Source organism: Misgurnus anguillicaudatus, chromosome 16, assembly GCF_027580225.2.
Source record: "Misgurnus anguillicaudatus chromosome 16, ASM2758022v2, whole genome shotgun sequence".
Classification (NCBI taxonomy): Eukaryota; Metazoa; Chordata; class Actinopteri; order Cypriniformes; family Cobitidae; genus Misgurnus; species Misgurnus anguillicaudatus.
The window spans coordinates 9939327-9964884 of NC_073352.2; the positions used below are offsets into that span (position 1 = coordinate 9939327).

Sequence of the window (25558 nt, forward strand, 5' to 3'; positions counted from 1 at the left end):
ATTATACATTTTCCTACTAAATGATAAAACTGCTAATCTTTTTATCTACAGTAGGCATTTTGAAAAGACATGAGACACTATTGGATGTGACAATTGACCAAATTAACATTAAATCACCTGAGTAAATATAAGTGTGCTTTCCTGGACAGACCCACTGAACTGAATAATAGGTCATGATGCAAAATGTCGGAGGAGGAACCTTGAATTTATTGCATGTATTTTCCTCGCAAACTAAAATCCAGTGATTATATACATGACATATTCTCATTTAAATAAGATTGTGCTTACTGGGCCTCATAACGTTCTGCGTGAATATAATGCAGTCTTATTAATTCCTCACTGAGGAAATATGCATGCTCAGGTGTGTCTTGTTAATTTACGACCTTCTACACACTAGCTTGCTGTAATTAAAGGCATATTATAATGTAAAATAACATATAGATTTCTCTCATTTACATTTTAGCCACGGGTTCCTCCCATGAAATGATGTGTCAGACTTGTATTTACTGAATATGAGCTGTTCATTTCTTTCTGGTACTGCGCCAGCAACTTGACACTTAAGATTTATTGATTTAATTGCGAAGGTAACCATGCAATAAAATCATTGCTAAGATAAATTTCCATGGCACTGTGCACAATCAAGGTAATTTTTCAGACACTGAGGCTACATGTCTTCAGGTTACAGGTGCACATTTATAAGTCAGAGTCCCCTCATTATCAGGGGATAGTTTTAGTGGTGAATGGTGCAGTTTTCAGAGGAATAGCTTTTCTGAGGTGGGCGCCTGCTAATTGACAGTTTTAATGTCAAACTGAATTTATAACATGGACCAAAAGTGATTGTTTTTCTCTTTAAAATGTTAAAGTATCTTTGTGTGGGATATGAGATGTTTCACAAAGTTAATAAATCAATGATTTTGATTAATTGCATTTACATCACATCTACTGTACATGCATTTGGCCTATGCTTTTTATAAATTTAATCCCATATAGTTTTCTGTTTTAATAAATCATTATGTGTACTTCCAAGGGAGTGTTTTTTTTTAATGGACCCCAAACAGTATTATTATAACAGTAAGCGTGGTCATGCAATCCAAGCTATCAGCATGAAGAGGTCTTTATATATAGCCGTCCCTCACCTCTGCCCCCTGACAGTTTTTGCAACATCCCTCCTCCACATGATGACCTCATTCTCAGGTGGTATCTGTCACAGTTAAGGAGGGGGGAGTCCTTTGGGTTTGGGCTAAAATTCGGAGCTCAGAGCCCTCCCCTCGGACATATTTGATAACATGTTAATGCGAACTTGTTAAAGGTTAATTAAGCAATACTGGGTTGTTTTAACCCAATTCCTGGGTAGTTGTTCCTGTTTTAACCCAGCACTTTTTAGAGTGTTTAATTATTATTAGTAGGGGTGAGCGGGGCACAAACTAGTGCAGGGTTAATTGTAACACAGCTACTTTACATATTTATACAGGGCCTGTGCTTTTGTTTTGTTTTTTCTCTTAAACAGTATTTTAATGTTTCCGGTTTTTGGTTCAACCTTTCCTGAACCGGTTAGAACAAAAAAATAATAAAGTTCCCGAACCGGTTAATAACGTTCTATGTCAGCTGTGGGACATAGAAATAAGTAGGCTGATCATTAGGACATTTAACTTAAATTATTAGTCTACATAATTTTCCTTAAGTCTCTATCTTATCATCAAACATTAAAAAAGGCTACATTATGTAAGCGACATAACTGTAATGCTGACATGCCCACATTTGTTGAATGCACTTAAACACACGCACACACACAGACGGAGGACGAATTCCAAACGGCGCTTCGGGAAGAAGATGCAGCAAAAACAGTCGCTCCACATAATGTGAAAATGACATTGTTTTTCAGTGCTTTATTCGCCAGTTGTATTTTAATGGACTACAGTATGAGACATAGTAGCGCAACTCTCTCTCAACTTTAAACGTCAAGAGTTCTGATCTTTGAAGGGCATAGAGATAATCACGTTTGATTGGAGTTGGACCTATTTAAATTTGCGGATTAATCCGCGTATCGCATGCGAGCCAAACAATGGGTCGTGACATGTCCGGAATGGATCACGGATCAATTGCGATCTGTTACACCACTAATTAAAACAAACATCTTGAGATACTTGGTAGCCTACAATATTTACCTGTTATGATTGAGCATTAGAGACTTGGGCTTGAGTAGGCTACTTTTGCTGGAGGCAAGCTTCTCATTTCTCATTTCCGGAAGTGAACTGCACCGAGTCGTATTGCACAGAAATCTTGTCAAAAAAAGGAAAAAATAACGGTATTAACTGGTTATCATTATTTTTAATAGACGGTTCTGTTCCGGAACATATATTTTTGGAAAGTTTCTGGTTTCGTTTCTGTTCCTTGCAAAACATCAAAAGTTTCTGGTTTGCGTTTTCGTTCCGTGAACCGGTTCAAAGCCTTGCATATGAATCACATTTTTTTATGATTTATGAGAAACCGAACATCAGGGTTAAAGGTATAGCGGAAGATTTTCGTTTTCCGGGTGGATCATCTATACTATTGGTCATCCCAGATGTCAATCATTCTGATGATTGTTGACGTATAACCGTTGTACGTGCTCGTCCCTAGGTTCGCTTTCTGCACATGCGCACTTTCACATGTGTATGTGTGTCGTGCTACGGTTTCAACCATTCATTGAAGCTCCTGTTCTCACTGTGTTTTTTTCAAAATGTCTGAGGGTCGCAAGAGAAAAAGTGTCTACGAATTGTATGACAAGAAGAGAAAGGACTATGAAGAAAGAAACAAGACCAGAGTGTTTATGGGAGACACGCTGGCCGCTGGCGTGAGCTAATAGGACAGGTTGGGCTTCCCACGCGAAGTTTCTACTGAAAAGGTACATTTTGTCATGCTATTTGGAGAAATCCATTTAAAATCACTGCTAGTAAAAGTTATTGTAAGCTCTGATTAGCGATGCTAGACCTGACACAAGTCACGAACCCCTCAGACACGGTAAACATGCAGACAGCAACTTGTAAACAGAGCAAAGAGAAGAACTGAGCTCCTGCATGCTCTCTCTCTGTCTCGTGCACGCATTTAACAGGTGTTCCCTCTTGGGAGGAGGAGGTAGAGTGTTGCGCGTGTGCATTTTTAAAAAAATGTGGAGGGGCGGTTCTTTTAAATAATTCGGGAAAATCTTCCGCTATACCTTTAAATGAGCTAACGTCACGCGCAATGTGGTGGCAGAAAAACAGTGGAAATGAATGAGACACGAGTGAAACGAACAATATAACTCACTAGAAAATGTCTTGTTGTGCTGTTGAGTGTCAGAATAGGAATGTCAAAATAGATTACCTTTATTTTTATTGTACACCGTCGTCGAAGACACCATTTGAAGATAAATGTAGGTGTTTATGGTTGCAATAAGCCCTCAACCGGACAGACTGGAGTGATGAAATCATCTGAAAATCTTGTAATAATTTAAATAGAAAATAATTAGAGAAGATATTCGGTGTTCTGTCGAAGTCTGATCCCTCTATGTGTCTCTTATAGCATTTTTATCACGTTACGTTTATAATTTATTTAGAAAGATTAAAGATTTGAATGAGTTCATAATATCAATTATATTATCATTTATTAAAGTTTTCATATTTTTTTTCGTTTCCTATTACTATTTTTTACCTTCTATCTTAGCCTATGTCTTTTTCCTGTTTGTTCTAAATTATGATGTTTACTAATAATATAAACATAGCACACACACACACACACACACACACACACACACACACACGATGTAAAGTGTTAATAATATATAAGCAGGCCTATACAAATTAATTTGTATGTAAACATAATAGTTTTAGAACAAACACGTAGGCTAAAAATATAAGGAAGAAATTGAAAACAGGAAATGATGAAATATTTAATAAATTATATTATACAGAATACATGATAGTATTGCTCTTATAAGTACTTCAGCGATTCATAATTGATTTACCAATAAAGAACAATACATATACATTACATACATGAACACATCAGTAGCCAAGCCATTTAAACTTTTAATTTATTTAAAAAATAAACGTAACTTGGTGAAAACGTTATAAGGAACTTTACACTACGAGAAATATAGGGGAAACAGACTTTTACAGAACACCGGATCCATAAAAATCACAGTTTAACGCTAAAACACTTCACAATCCTATTGCGGAGCTGTCACTTTCTGCCACCAGTTGGGCTCCGCCCACTAAAAAACGTCATCTCTGTTTGCAAACACGCAAAAGGTCTATTCGGTTTTTTATTAACCCTTCTTGAATATCCCTTTTATTGTATGGAAGATCTTAGTTTAATTTGTATTTATTGAAAATATATACTTTATGCACATTGACATGTTTTCCATGTGATTTTACAGTGGATATGTAAATTAGCAGTGTGTTTCTGTAATTGTACCATTTTTAACTGTATTTCAAATAAAAGTGGAAGATCTGTAAAATAAAATGGTAAAAAGTTTTAAAAGTAATTTTTTTACAGTGTATACTATATATATCTTGATTTGTTATTTCTTCGTAATGTCTAATTTCTTCGTTATTTCTTGTTTGTGTTTTTTTTTTTTTGCACTCCGCGGTTGCTGTAGACTACTATGCCATCATTTTTTACATGACGCATCGCCGTGCCAAAAAAAAAAGAAAACATAGTGTGAGAGGTTATGATAACGGCTATCTACATGAACATTAAGGATGGACAAATAAAAGTGGGGCCTTAAAGAGAACACGAGAAGAGAAGGCGGAGAAGTTAGTCACGAGTCAAAAACTACCCAAAACATTTTGTTTTTCTTTATTAAAATCTACCCTTTAAAGTAAAAAAGTAAAGTAAAAATATTTGACTACCTTATTATAAGTATATGTTGACCTGCGCGCCACAGTTAACAGTGCCAACGGGCAAGGTTGGGGGGGCTTTGGCTTAAGGGGGCCCATAAATATTTTTTTGCATATGGGCCTGGGACTGACTTGCTACGCCACTGTTGATGCTGATGTAGCAAGTAAATGACACTTATGTCAGTGGATTACTTAAATTATCTGATAACAATAAAGGACAGGCAACTTTCAGAAATATTGTATGTTACACGTTATTAAATCGTTTATAATGTCTCTCATTTAGATCAATTAGATGTGATATATGAATTGATATATGAATTGTGTGGTTAAAAAAACATTTAGATGAATTTTTCTACACATTTTTCTAAAGAGATAATCATAATAAATCCATAAACTGTTGTTGTTGTTGGATATCAGTTGCTTTTAAATAAAACTTTACTTATTAACAATTATTGAGAAATAATTTCCCTTTCATATCTTCAGTAATTTTTATTTGACGATGAACTTTAAGAGACATTTATGTTGAAATATTATTTACAGTCATGCAGTTCTTTTATCTTCTCATCACATGGTCGTTCTGCTCAGCAGTACTGAGTTAAATGTGTTAACTGCTTAATGAAATGATTCTTGATTAAAGCCAGAGCCTGCATGGTGAGAAGAGCACATCACATTTCACTGCTTTATAATTGGCTGCTTGTTACATTCCCTCAGACTGTGATGTACTGAGGGCGCGATTTATTACATTTCACTTGAATCTCTTAGTTGAGCAATTAGGGAGAGTGTAAATGTGATAGACTTTATGGCCTGGGCCAAAGGAAACCTTTTCCATTGTGGAGAGCTGTTGGATGTGTTTATGGCATACATTTCCCACCTTTCCACATTTAGAGTGTAAATACAGCTATACACAGAGAGAGCTATAATGATAAACGGGATGATTAATACACACAAAGTTAGCTGCTTTAAACATTTACATAAACTATAATGAAGTAACAAAAAATTGGACAACCCAATGACGAGATGCCTTTAAACTTAAATGTAATATTTGAGCATAATGGTGAAACATCTGAAAAACACTTGAATATTGAAGACATTACTTCAATACTTATACTTTCCAAAAACGTTGTTGACAAATAAAATGCTTATCACATAAAGCAAACAAATGGTTGTCTGAATTGTGTGTTACTGTCAAACTCTGTTACCAAGGTAGAGTAACAGTGTTGACAATATGTAACAGAACTGACAGTTATAATGTACAAAGAGAAACACAATCTACCTTGACTAATTTAGACAACAGAAAAAAATAAGGAAAATAATGAGTTTAGACACCAAATGTACCTAAAAAATGTTGGTTCAACTTAAAAAAGTAAAGCCGAACACATACAAAGGACATGCATCGAACGCATGCTGCCCAAAATTTGAAAATGCACGGACAGTGCGTGCTGATAGCTCAATCATCTTTTCTTCTTTCATTTTCACTTTCTTCAAGAACAGAAAGCTGTGGAGCATTTTTGTCACCGTAATGTTTGATTCCTGTTCTTTGTTTTCTTCTTGTTTGTTCTAAACTTTGTTTGCAATGGTGGATTGGTGTTCGAATTGAGGGGGATCTAGGGGGGTCCCGGACCTATATTGTACAACTATATTGTACGGCGTAATAGCACTTTTGGGAGTACTTCGACTCGCCTGAAAAGTCCGCTCCCCTTCTCCCTCTCATAATGGGAGAGGGAGGGTGTTACTGCGCCGAGTCAAAGAACTCCCAAAAGTGCTATTACGCCATAAAATGTAGCTCCTCTTTTAAATCCGCTTAGAAAAGCGCTACGTTTTATTTTGTACCACCAAACTTGCTCGTATAACTACTCGTCTTAAATAGGAAAAACGTTGATGTGTTTGGTCACTTCTAACTTTATCTCTAAATGGTACCATTGAATGAATGGGGCTAAGCTAAATGCTATCGAAGCGTCGCAGCGCACTCCAGCGCTTACGTGCACGCACACAGATGATAGAGGGATGTATCAACAATTCTTAGTTAAGGTAATAACATATTTTATTCCTTTAACATGCAAGCGATTTTAAACAATTTGAGCGCAAGATGTTAAAGTGAGCTGTTGTGTGTGCGCACAGACAATGACACAAACACATACTCAAATGGACGCACGGAGACACGCAAGCATGCAAACACAAAATAGCGAAATAACATAGTCTTTGCATCTATGCTCATAAAAACCTTCAGTTATGTCTTAAAGTCAATGCAAACAGTTCAGAAAGAAGTCAGATCTTTGTGTTGGTCTGAAAGTAGCAGTTCTTATCTGCTTATGGTTCTGTCATTTATATTAATTAAACAACAGAAAATAAAGGAAAATCACTTCTGTATCTTTAAAAATATTAATTATATTTAGTTTTTATAATAAAGAAGACAGTGTTAATGTTTATTTGATTCTATTTATGTACCTATACTGTTAGATCTTACTTTATTTGTAACTTTGTTCTTTTCTATTTTTATATGCTCTTCATTTCTTAATTTGTTCTTATTTAATTTTCCCAGCCCCAGTTTTGCTGATCAGAAAATTATTCGATCTATGATTTAAAAAAGCAATGTAATCCATTTAACCAATACTATATAGTAAAATTATGTAATTTGAGAGTAGGCATTGAGGTCCACCATATTTTACCCCTATTCTGTTAAAAATTTCTGGCCTTGCAGTGTTGCACACTAATTTGAGGGGTAAAAAACGTTTAGGGTTTGAGTTAAGGGTAATTTGGGGTTTCTTTGATTAAAACCAGGATCAGATGATTGTTGATCCAGGATCACATCTTACTTTGTCAAATTACAGCGACCCTATAATGGGGGGGGGGGCTTGGCTAGGGGACCCCCCATAAGCTTTGACATAATTCGAACACTGATTGGGTATTTTTCTTCATCTATTCTAATTTTTCGAATGTACTGTAAATGTTGCTAATCAGTGCTGCCCTGACGGCCTGGTAGAGTAATAATTTGTATAAGAAATCATTTGTATTGGGTACGTGTCGAATGCGGCCATCTTTTTTAAAATTTTTGAGTTTATATATATATATATATATATTTTATCTAAGCAATAAGGTACGAGAGGCTGTGCTGTATCGTGAATAAGTAACGGCTGAAGGGCGTTGTTAGGCACGACGCGAAGCGGAAATTTACTTGCTTCCAGAGACCTGTAGCTGTTGAGGAAAGGTGCATGGGCTGTGTCTGGATTTTAGCTTGATGGATGATAAAACAGCCGAAAGAGACTCATCCTATTCCAGCTGTTTTTGAATTTTTTTTATAAGTCACAGATGGGCGGTTACCCAGACAGGGTTTAGACTAACCTAGACTAAAATAAAATTAAAAGCTGTCCAAACTGAAAACAACTCGCACTGACGTATCTTAAAACCTGCCTTCGTTTTCCCTGAAAATGCACACAAGTAATGTTTTTAATAAGGCATGTTTGTTAAAACTAGTTATATTTCCTAATGAAACTATGGCCTTGTCCTGGCTCTACCCAGTCTCACGTAGATGCGTATAAATAGCACGAAGTGTAAAAATCGTGCAATACATACGCCAAATTCCACTTTGGCGTGCATATGATACGCAAGTCCTTCCCATTCACTTAAACGGGGCATCTTTTTTTGTCGTTTTATTTATTGGTTTCTCAAATTTTTTCTGTTTTTTAAACCATTTTCGCTTATGTATTGCACGATTTTTCCACTTCGTATTTATACGCAACTCCGTGAGACTGGGCTGCCTGGCTTAAGCTAATCTCTGTCCAGGAAAACACTCCTATGTCCCTTATTTTTATATTATATTTTTATGTTTTTATTGTAAATGCAGCTAAACCTTTACCTTTTAGGGCGACTTTTATTACCATTTTTATTATTATTACTGAATTACTACTCAATCAAGTTTCAAATACAGTATTACAGTATTAGTGTAATTGCATGGTAGTAATTCACACAAAATGCGTTTGGTTAAAACATGCAATATTAAGCAATGTGCAAATTTTGTGATATGAATGTTTTTCTTGTTACTGCAAATGCAGATCTTTGTGCGAACATGTTACAGTTTATGTATAACATTCAGTGATTTGTGTTGCAATATTACATAGACTTGTCAATTGATTGCAAACTATAATAAGCAAGCGCTCATTTAATATGAGCAAAGCTTTGTTTCATTGACATGAGAGGCATCTTTACTGTCTGTTAACAGGAAGCAGATCAACACGCTCGACTGACAGCAAGTCTGTCACAATACAAACAGCTTCCACCGTAGATCAACCTGACTTAAGGACGCGACCATCGTCTGGTTTTTATCACGCGCGACGCTTGACAAAGAACAGCGTTCTCCCCTAAAATTCACGGCCGTTTCTCTCCACAATATGTGTTGTGCTTCCCCAAGGTTATAATAAGAATTTATTTTCTCCCTCCCTCCGTTGGCAGATTGGAGGGAAGCAGATGATGTATGAGGCATCGTGTGTTATTTATTTGCCAAACTCTCCCAGATGTGGGGCTATCATTTATCTATTGACAAATCAAACCTTCCAAACAACCTCTGCTGTGACCCTAACCGGAGCTGGTAAAGATACACAAACACACACAAATACATCTACTGTGACCCTAGCAAAAGAAAAGGACACACATGTACCGTATAATCACAGTATAACATTGATCAAACAAAGGTAGCCAAAGCTTTGAACATTTATAGGATAAATATGCTGCTCAAGAGTCAGAGATCATCTTGCTACAACGAGGTCTCATATGTGTTTGCTCCACAAGTGTATATTTGTCTTTTTATGTAGGCAAAGCTAGAGACACTAAAATACACTATCACCATCCAACACCACCACCCATCAAGCACATGCTAAATTGGTTTTACTGTTAGATGAATCCACAAATTCCCAGAATCTCAGTGGTTATAGTGTCGCTTCATGTCGGCTTTATCACAGTCAGCAGATCTCCACAGGACATTAGAGTCCTTCCTGATGGGGTCTCCAGTGACCCTTAGTGTCTGGCAGCACCTTTGGTTTGTGCTGATGGGGCAGGAAGAAAAAGCTACTGTGAAGAACAAACTCCCACCCTGAGGGTTAAGATTGACTGACGTCTGTGGATCTCTAAACAGAAACAACACCCAACACTCTGGGCATGTGTTGTAGATTCAGTTTGGTTTAGTCTGTTCTGGATTCGCTCTGTTCATTTTACAATTCTAAGAAAGCGGTCTGTCTTCTTTATTCCTGGAGTTTCTGTTTCTCAGACTTGGACGGGAACAGACAAAAAGTGCTTGCCGGTAAAGGAAAGGATCATATGTCTCTGTTAGGCTTTGGATGTCTGATGAACACTGCATTGTGATGAAGAGCAGCACCCAGTCTGAGAGAAAATGATAGATAAAATTCAGAAACATGAAAGGTTAAATAATAAACGGCTTTCAAACTGTCAACAGGCCAAACAACCACAGCCATAAGTGAAGTGATAAAGAGAGAGAGAGAGCATATTATATATAGCTTGCTTTACCAAACAACTAAACCATTGATTGATATTTGGTTTTGAATCAGTGGATGCTTCAATGTTTTATAAGATCTATCTGTTTGACTGTCTGTCCGTCCCTCCATCGATTCAACCATCTATCTGTTTTCTCGTCCGTCCGTCCATCCATCCATCCATCCATCCATCCATCCATCCATCCATATTCTCATCTATCCATCTTCTCATCTATCCATCTTCTCATCTATCTTCTCATCCATCCATCCATCCATCCATCCATCCATATTCTCATCTTTCCATCTTCTCATCTATCCATCCACCCACCTATCTTCTCATCTATCCATCTTCTCATCCATCTTCTTATCCATCCATCCATCCATTTATCCATCTTATCATCTGTCTGTCTGTCTGTCCGTCTGTCCTTCCTTACTTCCTTCCATCCATCCATCCATCCATCCATCCATCCATCCATCCATATTCTCATCTTTCCATCTTCTCATCTATCCATCTTCTCATCCATCCATCCATCCATCCATCCATCCATTTATCCATCTTATCATCTGTCTGTCCGTCCGTCCGTCCATCTGTCCTTCCTTCCTTCAATCCATCCATCTATCTTCTCATCTATCCATCCATCTTCTCATTTTTCCATCTTCTCATCCATCAACCAATATATGACAATGACACATAAACAGAAATTCGTGATACGATCACGAAAAAACGTAGAAATTCGTGACAGTATCACGAAAAAGAATAAAAAAATTATGTGACTATAGGTACGTAATTTCGTGTGACTGGGCTGGATTTTCGATCACACTGCACGTACCGCACCCCAGCCCACCTCTACAAGCGGGCCAGGGCACGATTAACCGATCCGCGTCCAGGTATAGTACAGAACGATCACACTAGTCAAACGAACCAGGCTTTGGCCTTCAAACGCGCTCAGGAGTGGTTTGGTTTGGAGATGTGAGTGCGCCCTTGAAAAGGCATAGTAACACCCTAGCAATAACTCTAGGTACCTTAGCAACCACAGCATCCTAGCAGTACCCTTGAAATCACCCATCTTTTTATGATAGAATAGGCTTTCTCAAGCCAACATAAAATTGGTTCTCAAACGTTTACCTCATCTAATGTAGTCATTGCCAATAGGTCGCAAGACGGAAAGTTGGAGTATACAGTATCATAATATGTAAACTCATCTAACTTTTTTCAATAACACAGCCTGTATTTATAATGCTTTGTGTGAGCTTCATAATGTATGCATAATGCCTTATAAAAAACCTCATAGCACTACATTCAGCCATTTTGATTCGTTAATTTACATCTATTTGTGTTCCACAGAAGAAAGTCATAAAGGTTATTTTCAGAGCGTAAGAAAATTATTATAACATTTAAATTTTAGGGGGACTTTTATCAAATCTATTCAGTACACCCTTTACACTATAAGATATATGATTGATTGATTGATTGATTGATTGATTGATTGATTGAAAGCACTGAGAGCAAACACACCTCTGACAGTATATGCACATGATAAGAGCTGAGGATTTGAAGTATGTTGTGTGTGTTGCGCTTATACTGCCCCCCTCTGCCCACTTTACTTTCCTGAAGCATCTGTGATTGGGCAGAAAATGTCAGTGATGTCCATGAAGATCCTGAGATTAACAGCATTAAAAGGGTGACTGGTCATTACATTGTTCATTTACAAATCTAATTAATCTTGATTCTAGAAAGAGAATAACTAATACATAAATCAATCTACTTATTTTTTTATTTGCTTATTTAACAGTCCGCCTTCTAGACAATAATAATCAAGACAATTATGTTTCAAGCTGTCGCAGTGTAAGCACTAGCAAGCATATGAATGTAATCTGCCTTACAGTTTATTGATGCCAATTACAACTTGTTATGCAATAATTATAGCTTCACAGCGTATCAATCCATTCACATTTACACTGGCCAGTAAAAACCCTTTATGTTATGAGCCGAGAAACAGGCAAACAGTTAATATAATTGACCTGTTTTTACAAACAGACTTCATAAAGCAGCCAGAAGTATAAGAAACTAAAGGAAATGGGAACACCGGCACCTGATGCTAGTTTGCTGGTTACAATGCAGTTGCTGAGGAGAGATTTTAGTGTGTTGCTATGCAGTTGCTAGGGTGAAATGATTGCTATGGTGTTTTAGATGATGCTGAATGGTTACTTACAGGTACTGGGTCAAACAGCCCACCCCTCTGTGATTTTCGACTCCTGTATTGAAAAGTCCCTGCTTCAAAGTAAGTCTATATGATTCATTTGGATGTTTTGAATGTATTTGTCCACCGCATAAAGTTAGGTGCAGAATGAAGGTTTGTTTCCTAAAATAAATTCATGTCTCTCAAGTATTAGCAATATCAGTGTTATGGATGAGACATTTTTAGTTAAAAACTAAATGTACATTTTCAGCGAATGCTTTTATTAACAATATACATCTGTTTATATTTTCATCAACCCCTAATGTTAGAGTGAAGATGTCAGACAAATATAAGTCTTTTAGATGGAAAAAATATTTTGTAAAAATTATTTGAATTAAACTGCAAAACTAAGCAACAATACCCAACAAATGGAGAAGGGAGATTTAAGTTTCATTTTTACGATTTACGATTAAGCAATTAATGCAAATGTTAACTTTACCATTAATGTTTTAAAATAGTTTTTATCAATTTAATCATACTAATATCTCAGATATTTGGTGGTTAAAATACCTACACTGTAAAAAATACATTGCTGCCTTAAAATTTTTTGTTGAATTAACTTAGATTTACAAGTAAACTTATTATTATTTATCTTGACTAGAGATGAGTTGTTATAACTACAGGCAGGTTGTTATAACTTATAAAATATAGTTGAAAAAAGTCAACTTCATTTTATAAGTTGTAACAACTCATCTCTTGTCAAGATAAATAATAGTAAGTTGACTTGACTTGTAAATCTGAGTTGATTTAACAAAAAAATTTAATGCAGCAAAGTATTTTTTACAGTGTATGCAAAGTTGTACGGTGCACGCTCAAAATTTTTTATAAATATTTTGTTTTTTGAAGAGCCACACTGTAAAAAATTTGCTGTAATTATGCAGCTGGTTGCCAGTAACTTACTGTAGAAAATAAAGACTGAAAATGTTTCCAGTAAATAATATAAATGTAAAATCTACAGTAAGTTACTGGCAACCAGCTGCCAGTAATACTGTAATTTTTACAGTTTTTTACAGTGCACTGTAAAAAAAAGTTTTGTGGTTTCAACTTCAGTTAATTCAAAATCAGTTGATTCAACATAAAAATATTAGTTGACTCAACATTATTTTAAATTAATTTAAATTAATAAAAGCTCTTAAGGCAGCACAAACACTTACTTTTTTAAGTTGAAACACATTTTATAACTAAACTGAAAGTTATTAAAGATGTATTTGGTATGTAACAGTAGCAGTCAAACAGAATATTTCAAAGGACTGCAAAAGGCTTGTGCCCAGCCGAATGGGTGTCTGAACATGCACACGTACCCCGGGCTACATGGTATCAAGGCATTTGCCCTTGGTTTGATAAAAGCAGGGATCTTAGTGTACAACTAACATAAATAGGCTCTGGCATGGCAGCTAGACTCAAAATGCTCTTAGATCAAATATTTGCTTTGCACTAAAATCACAAACAAAACGACCATTGCGCTTGCAGCCAAGCTCTATATTTTTCTTTGGTGAACATGAGCGCTACGATCAAATATGACCCTGGAGTAACTGTAGCTCACCTCAGAAGCAAAAAGCAATGTTTTACGGTTGTTTGCTGAAAGAGTTTGAAGCTCAAGGTTTTGTTTGAGCAATTGAAAATTTTGAAACGAAGGTCACTGCTTGAGATTGTTGAAAAAGTGAATGGAGAAGCTCTGAGATGATACTGAAGAATTTAATGTAAACGTAAAGCAATTACCAGCTAATGTTCACACCATTGTTCTTACCAACAATATATTATTTTACTAATCCTGAGAGTTTGTGAAACATTTGATTTTATTTCTAAAAGTTTAGGTGAATCTGTTTATCCTTGATGAAACTTGGGAAATAAGGCCTGTCAAAAAAACATGTAAACATGTAGTCCTGCCAAAGTTAAGAAAATGAGTATATTGTTTCTATACAAACCTAAAGCGCAGACTCGTGAAATGCAAGAAATTGATTTTTATATTTGGTGAAGAAATACATAACTAAACAGAGAATATAAATAACATCAAAACTATTGGATTCAAAGCACTACAACAATTTCCAGAAAAAAATGCCAAAGGGATATTATTAGCTCATACATTTTCCAGAAAACCATATTTTCAAGGATTATATCAATTCATTACAACTGAATTGATTGATGTTTATTAGAAGTAGCCAACATGCAAAGTCCCAACTGGATTATGAATATGAAATTACAAAAAAATATTTCTTTTGGCCTACAAGGACAGCTTTAAATCAGTGGCATTATTTGTCAAGAGGTGTAAAATGCCCTCACGGGATAGTTTGTCAGTAAGTGTTCCCTTAGCGAACAAAATGGCCCGTCTTAGGATTTGTATCAGTGTGTTGAACACTCATCTGATGACTATGGCAGTGTTGGCAGTATTAAGCTGTCACTCACCTCTTCCTTTGTCGAGATGCACTAGCAAGACTCACACAATTATATCTCGTCCTTAACAATGAAGGGCAACACAGTCAATATTTGGCTGGTGAATGGCTGGTTTTTGATTTGTGATTACTGTAATTCACATGCAGCAAGATCAGAGCATCTCAATGGGATGTTATTCACACGGGCATTTAGCATCACTGAAATATCTGAACAATACGTCTGCGTTCTGAAAATCATAATATTTGGAACGAGAAAGCGAAATTATACTAATGTCTGATCTGTCACTCAATACTGAATGCACAAAGTTTTAGCAGTTAAATTCAGTTATCACTTCACCTTTAGTGCTTAATCCTTTTCTGTACAAACAAACTTAAGTAATTTACGTGACCAACAACCACATTCCACTACCAAATTAACTCCCGCAAAATTCAGGTAGTGACAACCACATTTACAGAAATTTGGCAAAGTGTGTAAACCGAACTGAACAACTAGTTGTAGATAAAGTATTTAAACGTGCATCATGGACATGACAGGTCTCTCTTCTGAAAAAATAAATGCCTAGAAGGGGAGAAAGTCTTCTGTATGCGTGGTGCAGAAAATGAGAGGAACAAGCGTTTGCTGACTTATGTTGCCAGATCTTGCACGAAAAATACAGCGAACAATAAAAATCCAATAATAAACCGAAATAAATCCAAATGCTTTACATCAAAGATCAAAATATTCACTCATTTTAAAAACTTGATCGCTTCATGAGCCAAAAGCCATAAACAGTTAAGCAATAGTATGTAAGTACAAAAAAGATGAGGACCTGGCAACACTACAAGACTGTGAGAAGCAACCTCACAAATGCGTACAACACAACGCCAAGATGGTGGTTTATTGCAAAACATAACACTGTAATATTATTTTGGTCATGTAACATGGGCTGCTTACACAAAGTGAGAGAGATATGAACCCATGTGCAAGGAGGTTTATTAGTAAAATCCATGTAGGCAAGCAAAGAAATTATCCAGCCTCTGCAGGCATCAGTTGTGATGTCATCGCACGCTGCATACATGCCAGCCAGAAGGGTCATCTGTGTATGTGGCTGGCGATCGTATACAGTACTTTCCATCTTCATGCTAAGAAAGATTCCTCAATGTCGCGCATAAAATTTTTCTTTTGTGAATTTTAGAGGACTTCGCTGAAAAAAGCGATGTTGTGTTTAATGGATTCTGCCAACAAAACAGTATTTCTGAATAGCCTGATGCCGTATTTGATGAACAATACTACATTCGGTCAATATTATTATGTCATTTTTGACAGAGGTGGCATTTAGCGGCTTTTGCATCTGGGCTCTTTAAATATAGTAAAGGTATTGTTTGTCAACTTAAAGGGACACTTCACCCATTTGCATTAAAGGAATATTCCATTTTCTTAAAAGAAAAATCCAGATAATTTACTCACCACCATGTCATCCAAAATGTTGATGTCTTTCTTTGTTCAGTCGAGAAGAAATTATGTTTTTTGAGGAAAACACTGCAGGATTTTTCTAATTTTAATGGACTTTAATATAGCCCAACATTTAATACTTAACTCAACACTTAACAGTTTTTTTCACCGGAGTTTCAAAGGACTATAAACGATCCCAGGCGGGGCATGGGGGTCTTGTCTGGCGAGACGATTGTCATTTTTGACAAGAAAAATATCCACTTTTGAGGCACAACTTCTTGTCTAGATCCGGTCGTGATGTGTCAGGTGACCCCACGCAATACGTCATGACGTCAAGAGGTCACAGAGGACGAACGCGAAACTCCGCCCCAGTGTTTACAAATGTGTTGAAAGAGGACCATTCCTACGTTGTTGTATGTCAACTGATACTAATTAATGTCTTTGTGTCAGTTTATTGTTTACAATGGTCCGCAAATTTGCGTTTTATGTAACACGTGACCTCCCTACGTCACTACGCATTTACGTTAGGTCGCGCTGGGCCGGACCTAGACGAAAAGTTGTGTTATAGTTAGAACCCCAGTCATGTTTTTAAATGGTCATGCATAATTTCCTCAGTTGCCGCTGAGACAGGAGAAATACAGATTTCAGTTTTATTATAATTTATTATCATTTTGCATCATTGAAAGCAGGAAATCCAATATCTTTGTTGAGGGGGTGAGACTACAAACACCCCTTTTCTCAGTCAAATAGGCACCAAATTCGAAATGTATGTTACATTTCGACTACAAATATGACACACTTTGTTTGTTTCTACGTGTGAAATGCTCCTTTAAGTTTAAAAAACGTTTTAGTTCATATTATTATTATTACTATTACTATTATTATTATTACTATTATTATTATTATTATTACTATTATTATTATTATTATTATTATTTTACAATCATTATTACTATTATTATTATTATTATTATTATTATTCATATTATTTTTTTAATGTTATTATTAGCTATTATTATTATTATTATTATTATTATTATTATTATTATTATAAATGTTCTTATTATTATTAACTATTGTTGTTGTTATTATTTATATTAATTTTTTTACTGTTATTAATATTACGTTTCTTTTTCTTCTTCTTCTTCTTCTTTTTCTTCTTCTTCTTCTTCTTCTTCTTCTTTTTCTTCTTATAATAATAATAATAATAATAATAATTATTATTATTATTATTATTATTATTATTATTATTATTATTATTATTAATACAAATAATATTTTTTACTATTATTTGTTGTTGTTGTTAAAATTAATTTTCTTCTTCTTATTAACTATTCTTTTTATTCTTTTTCACATTTTTGTTGTTGTTAGTTGACATGCAGTTGGAGTACATAGCTATACAATATATTAATGTGCATAGCATAACAGACGATTTAGTCCTGGGGATTATGATACATTTTTTACTTTCAAATTCATTCAAAATCAAAATATTATCTTAAATCTCACAAACATCATTAGAGGCAAACTGGTCATTTATCAGCAATGATATTCCCACATTGAAATATCCATCTTAGAAGGAACTAATATCAAAATACAGCAGAAACTTCAGTAAGCGATAATATCTGGCCAATGTAGTTCAGTGGGGGGCTCTGAGACAGGAGGATGTAATGGAAACAAATGAAGAGATATAAGCATGGAGACAAATCCATATTTCTCTCCGTCCTGCTCCCTCTGGAACAGTGGCTCCCTTGATGTGTCTAATCAATCTTAGGCGAGCCGCCGACATCATCAGTGCCAATCCAGCCTGTGACAAAATTGCCGTGCCATTCACGATTAGCTGCATGCAAACAGTAGCATTCATGTGGGTCATGAGCTCTCTCTGCTTGCCTCATTCGTTCTCACAGTCATAATCTGTCTGTGTGTTACGCGCATCTTGTTGTTAAGTGATTGTGTTTTCTTATTCATTCATAAAACCTTTTCACATCCTTCAGTGCTTCGCGCCGAAACATTTCACTGTGAATGATTTGAAATTATTAGCAACTCCAGATAAGCGTGTCATTAAATCTGCACTTTTAAAACGCCTGACAAATGTAGCACAGAGCTCCGTGGTCTTTTATAAATTTAAATTGCTAATAATATTATTTTTGGCTCAGGAAATGATGAAGAAGTGATAAATACAGTGATTAAAGGCACCTTAGGAACCCTTAAGGTCAATTAATGGTTGAACAGAAATCTTGTCTACAGAAAGCACACTGTTTTAAATTAGAGACTGGTAATTTGCCTCCTTCACCTCTGCACAATAAAAACACAGAGCTCTGCACTTTTAGAAAATGAGGAAAGCTTTCCATTGTGTTGCTATGGCAACACAGACAATCTCTTGTCCTCCAGTTCAGTAAGACTAAGGGCTACAGTACACTAGTGTAGTCAATATTCAGCATCTCAACAAAAGGCAACATGACCTCCCCGTACATCTTACTTAACCTACTTCTTGTTAAGTTATTATAATGAAAAATGATATTAGAACTAACAAAAGTATCTATTATTAACAATTTTGAAATTGGTCCTTATTCACTGCTTTTATAAAACATTCGCATATCAGTGACTTGCTGTTAGTAGCCTAACTATGCCTATAAATTGTTTAATGGAAGATTTTCTTTAAATAGACTTAAACTACAGCTGGTCATAATCATAACGATGAAAGTTTAATGAGTTATACGTTAATAATCCAATCTTTTACAGTATTAGTCATATATTGAGATACTTAATAGCTCAATTGGTATAGCATTGCGTTAACAGTGCAAAAGTTGCGGGTTTGATACCAATGGAGCACACATACTGATAAAATGTATAGCTTGAATGCACAGAAAGTCGAGTTGGATAAAAGCATCTCCCAAATGTGTAATGATGATAACATGTAAGACATAGTAAGAGAACATTGCTCAATGTTAATGAACTATATCTACCGTATCTCAGAAAGTCTCTTCTTCTCATTTTTCATGTTCTTGTGAAGGAGTCAGAGTAATGCGCACACATTAGTGTTGTGTTTTAATGACACAGGAGGGAGGAGTGTGTTACTGCTGGCAGGTGAGTGATTAGGCTTGCGGGCAACCTGAACCCTGGGGTCTGTCATTATTATGTTCATTCAACTCAGTCCTAATGAATGTCAACTCAACACTGGATCTGTTCCCTAAACATAAGTTGGAAGACAGGAGTGTGTTTGTTTGTTTGTCTGCCTAACTACAGTTTACATTTAAGTGGCAGATAAAAATTAGTCATAAATGTGGTAGATAATGTAAAGATAAAGAAAACGGAAGAGAAAGATAGTAAGTCCTATAGAGAGAAGAGATTGGTTTAGCCAATTCTTAAAGACAGCTACAGAGTCAGCAGATTGTGTCGCGACCGGCAGATCATTTCACAGTTGTGGAACAGTTCCTGAGAAGGTATGCGCTAATGTTTTCTTCCCTTTTTGAGATGGTACCAAAAGCCGTCGCTCGGTGGCCCAGGAATCGAGAGGGTACGTAAAGCTGTATAAGCAAGTGAAGGTAAGGGGGTGCTGACCCAGTGGTGGTTTTAAAGGCCAGGAGCAGAGCTTTAAATTTGATGCGAGCTGCTATAGGAAGCCAGTGTAACTTGACAAAGAAAGTAGTGATGTGCGCCATCTTTGGCCCATTGAAGACCACTCTTGCCGCTGCGATCTGAATCATCTGTAGGGGTTTGGTTGTGCAGGCTGGAAGTCCAGCCAGTAGCACATTGCAGTAGTCCAGCCTGGACAGGACAATGCTTGGACTAGGACCTGCATAGCGTGCTCATTTACGAAAGGTCTAATTTTCCTAATATTGCAGAGGATGAATCTACAAGAGCGAGCTGTGCTGGCAACATGCTCCGTGAAGCTAAACTGATCATCAATGACCACTCCCAGGTTTTTGGCTGAATGTAAAGGTTGTGCTGAATCTTTGGTTCAGATGATATGACAAGCAGTTCTGTCGCAAGGTTAAGCTGGAGATGGTGATCCTTCATCCACAGGCATGCTGAGATGCGTTCAGAAACAGTGGGATCATCAGGGTGGAACGACAAGTGGAGTGGAGAGTCATACGCATAGCAGTGATAGGAAAAGCCATGTTTTCGAATGACAGAACCCAGGGATGTCATGTATATCGAAAAGAGCAGTGGTCCAAGCACAGAGCCTTGAGGCACCCCGGTATCAAGACGTTGGGTTTCAGAGACGTCTGCTCTCCAGGATACCCCAGAAATGACCTACCTGAGAGGTATGACTTGAACCATAGAAGCGTTGTGTCAGAGACACCCATAGCCATGAGGGTCAACAGGAGGATGTGGTGATTGACCATGTCAAAAGCAGCAGATAGATCCAGTAAGATCAGCACAGATGATTTTTGAGGCTGCCCTTGCCTTTTTGGTACAAAAATGTTTTGGTCTATATAGCTAATTTTTCTAATTAAAGTGGAGCTAGGCGGGTGTGGTTTCAGCAACCAGACACCTCAGCTTCACACATGTCCCACCTCTTTACCCTTTTTCGGTTATCTGCCAGTGATAACGCTCCCATATGGCGACAACAGGCTCTGCCAACTATTGGCTTCATAAAAGCTCTTTACAAACCTATGGGTGACGTCACGGACATTATGTATATATTTTTTACAGTCTATGGTAAAACCCAACTAAATTATTTTTGTATCTTGATATCTTTAATATTGATTTAAGTAAGATCATAGTCAAAGATTGTAATCAATGTGAAATCAGTAATGATGCTCTTAATCTCATCATTAGATTATGAGTCATATTTAATTTCTGTCCATATTTGTCTTGAAATTATTAATTTAATAGAAAATGTAAAAATTTCATAGGTTTTATGCTTATTTGCCTACTGATGTCAATGCACATAAATCTTTCACCTGTTGATGATGTCATCAATCAGTGTTCTACTTTCATTGGTCATTTCAGGTCTAAATGCTAACATGGTAAATTAGTTGATTGGCTGGTTGGTAGCCAAATCATTGTTCATCCTCTCCAGTCCTTCAGTTTCTGGGCTTACTGACTTTTTCCTGCTTTATCACAATTCCCCTGCAGCCAAACTCAACAAGAACATGTCTGACATCCATTGCCCCCTTCAGTTCTGTGTCACGGTTGGTATTTACTGGTTTTCATCTTAAAGACCTGCACACAACCCTACACTCACAGGAACATCAGGATGACCTTCAGACTAGATAACTGCAATAGGCCTCAGGGTTGTATGTGGGCGACCCATAGAAACTGCAGCAGTAACCTCAGGTTAAGTCATATGGCCTTACTTTTGATGTTTATGGTTTATTTTTAACCAGATCTGTTGGTGGGCAATGCTTTTTCTGTTTTGGTTTAGTATGAGTCTTGTGTGTGTTTCTTCTCTTCTGTTAGTAAAGAGCAGAAGGATTATGTGTGTAATCTATCTGAAAGTGAGCATCACTCTGAAGGGCAGAGCACTTGAAGTGTGCACTCTAAAGGTGCAATGTTACCATTTAAAACACCCTTCACAAATACATGCATTGCTGTTTCATTTTAAATCAGAAATGTATCTTGATGATTCATAGAGTCTACAAGGTGTGTGCTAATTTATAGCTAATTTACATAAACATAACAATTTATGCAATAATAAATTCAAATCTATTTAATGTTGTGTACTGTCTGGCCATGTGGGATTTTGGAAAAACAAAAATATGTAAAAATATGTTAGGAAATATTTGTTTATGATAATGGGGTGGTTTCCCGGCAGGGATTGGTTTAACCAAGGACTAGGCCTTAGTTTATTTATGAAATATAACTAGTTTTAACAAACATGCCTTACTAAAAACATTACTGGCATGCATTTTAAGGAAAAAAGGGCACTGATGTATTTAAAGATATCAGTGCGTTGTTTTCAGTTTGGACAGCGCTTACATTTATTTTAGTCTAGGACTAGTCTAATCCCTGTCCTGGAAACCGCCCCATAGTGTTTGGATGCATGTAAGTAACGATGAGGTGGTTAAATCTCTAAAAATGGTTTGTAGAGTATTAAAAAGCGTTAACATGCCCTTTTTTAATTTCATTGCACTCCAAGTTAATAGTTAATAATTTTCATGAATTTTTTCCCAACTGCTTTTTCCAGATGTTAAATGGGAAAATTGCTGTATGATGTCTTCTTTTTGTACCGCATTGTCATTTTATTGTTTTGTTTTTTTTTTTGCTTTGCTTTTTGTTTGCTTTTTGTTTGCGTTTTGTTTTGTTTTGTTTTGTTTTGTTTTGTTTTGTTTTGTTTTGTTTTGTTTTGTTTTGTTTTGTTTTGTTTTGTTTTGTTTTGTTTTGTTTTGTTTTGTTTTGTTTTGCTTTGCTTTGCTTTGCTTTTTGTTTGCGTTTTGTTTCGTTTCGTTTCGTTTCGTTTCGTTTCGTTTTGTTTCGTTTCGTTTTGCTTTGCTTTGCTTTTGGGTTTTTTTTTCAATCAAGCAGGCACTTAGATCTATATATTATATTTAAGTTGTGCCTGTAGTTGTGATGTTGTGATGTAAAATGTGTCACAAAATAAATTTCTCGGAGGTCATACAACCCATGTTATGACGATGATGCTGATAAAGCCATAACTTTAAAAGAATTGATTAGTTTTTGATTGGATTGAGTTTGATTGGTATCTCTAATTTACAAGCTACTGTAAGTAATGTATTGTAGTTTGGTTTTATAGATTAGTTCATATGACATTGACCTGTTCACCAGATCAATTGACCAGACTGAGTCAGACCACTACTCATAAACTTTGACCCTCAGGATCATCTCACGAAGAACTGTGTGTTTCTAAAGAGACGTGTCAATACCCCTGCTTTCTTCCACATGAGTTTGTCTTCTGAGCCATTAGTGTGAAACAGTTCTTACTTTTTTTCTTTTTTTTTTTGAGGAGTGAGATTGAGTTCATTGATTTTTACAAAAGAGAAACAGCTCTTGGTTCTTTTCAGTTAGATGGAGCAGTCCCATTTGTCCACTTATATTAAAGTTCTTTAATCTTTTTAGGTACTTTCAGCTTGTTTATTTATTTATATGTTTTTTAATTAGCACAGATGTAGTAGATACAAGCGTATAATGTAATGTGGTACTCCATTTATGTGTCTATCCTACTGTATGTTGCTTTTGGCTCCAGCTAAATACTGTTATCGTTTTAATGGTTACTACCATTCAAACATGTCAAGGAGACAACATAAAATAAATAAATATAAAATGTACCACCCCTTTTGTCTTTATCGGATCTCATCTATGTATATTTCAAGTTAAGTTCTGTTGCGTGTATTAAAGGCGGAGTCCACGATGTTTGAAAAACGCTTTGGAAAAGGAGATGGGCCGACTACCAAAACACACTTATAGCCAATCAGCAGTAAGGAGCGTGTCTACTAACCAACATCCTTGCCGGGTTGCGTATGTATGGGGCGGGTCTATCAACAGAAGGTCCAGATTCTATTGGGGTAGGGGCGTGTTTGTTTAGGTGATTTCAAATATCAACATTGGCTTTCAAACATCGGTTTAAGCCTGTTTTTTTTATATTATTATAAAGTTACTTAATCGTACTCCTCATCTTCTCAATCGTGACAGGTGCATTATGTTGTGTGTGAGATGTTCTTATTGCACAAATTTTTGTAAAGATAAAGGTGTAATTGTTCACTAAAAGTGGTTGGTTTTCATTTAGCTCATTTGGTAGAGAATGGTGCTAAAAATACCAATGTCGCAGGTTTTATTTTTTAGAGAACGAGACTTTCCTCCAAATATAACAACTTACACTGCACAAAGTTATTTTCAAGAAAAAAATTCTTAGTATTTTTGTCTTGTTGTCTTGTAAAAATATCTAAATACTTTTAAATTAAGATGTTTTTTTCTTAATGAGCAAAACGACCCAAGAAAATAAGTGTAGTTTTTAGACCAAAAATATCACATTTAAGTGATTTTGTGCATAAAACAAGCAAAAAAATCTGCCAATGGGGTAGACAAAAAAAACCTTGAAAATTTTCAAGAAAAATTCAAGAAAAATTTGCTTACCCTATTGGCAGATTTTTGCTTGTTTTATGCACAAATTCACTTAAAATTGATATTTTTGGTCCAAAAACTAGACTTATTTTCTTGGGTCGTTTTGCTCATCTTAATTTAAGAATTTTCAGATATGTTTACTGAAAACAAGACCAAAATACTAAGAATTTTTTTTCTTGAAAATCATTTTTTGCAGTGTAATAGTTTGTTTGTGCAAACACCTTATTACAATGTCAAGTTACATGTAAGGGATAAAGTTCCCTCTGGCCAAGTATCTTATACAACCTGTGGTTACGTTTTAATTTTCTATTTTTTAAGATTAGACGCATTTCATTTTCATAAACATGTGTTAAAGATATTTTGGAGCATCTAACCTCACCCTTACCCTAAACCCAACTACTTCTCAACTATATAAAACACAACACGCAAGTAAAGGTACAGTCACAGATATTTTTGCATAAATTGACCCCCCCCAAAAAAAAAAACTGTATTAAAGGAATAGTATGTAAGAAATTTTTATCAATTAATCATAAAATGGCCCTGATATGTCACTAGACATTAAGAAATCATTTTCATTTCAAATACTTATATCACTCACAACAGTGGTCTCGCCAGGATATTGTCATTTAAAAAGTGGAGTTGCAGCCCTCAACTGATGTTTATGTTGTCATGTTGTGTATTGGCCACCAGTTGTGTGATTGCAGTACCAGTTTTAGCCACAAGTTTTGTGATTGCAATACCAGTTTTGGCCACAAGTTTTGTGATTGCAGGACGAGTTTTGGCCACAATCCTACATACTGTTCCTTTAAAAGTATTGCGTGGCAAACCTTGTGAACTGAAGCATTACAATCACTTTTTATAAAGAAATCCATGAATGCAACACGAAATAAAATGCAGTGCAATCGGCCAATATTGACGTACTGTAATGATGCAATCAGTCACGTGACACACAAGAGCCAATAGTATTTCACAATCAAAGATGACGTATCATCGCTTCTTCTGGCGGCAGTTTTTAAACGAGTGTGCAGGATCTGATATTTACAGCAGATTGTCATCACTTTTGTGTCTCTTCTTCATAAATATTGATCATTTGACCTCAGTACAGTTAAAAATTGGGACTATTTTGTATACT

At 35.9% G+C, this 25558-nt stretch overlaps 1 protein-coding gene across 1 annotated transcript in view; it reads left to right on the top strand.

Moving 5' to 3' along the window:
* aff2 (AF4/FMR2 family, member 2) overlaps nucleotides 1–12621 on the top strand; it is a 295072-nt gene extending 282451 nt beyond the window's left edge. Inside the window, exon 21 of the mRNA XM_073854091.1 lies at nucleotides 12555–12621. Coding sequence (XP_073710192.1) covers nucleotides 12555–12604 — 50 coding nt within the window. The 3' untranslated portion in view covers nucleotides 12605–12621. The remainder of the gene's footprint in view (nucleotides 1–12554) is intronic.
* The last annotated feature ends 12937 nt before the right edge of the window (nucleotides 12622–25558 follow it).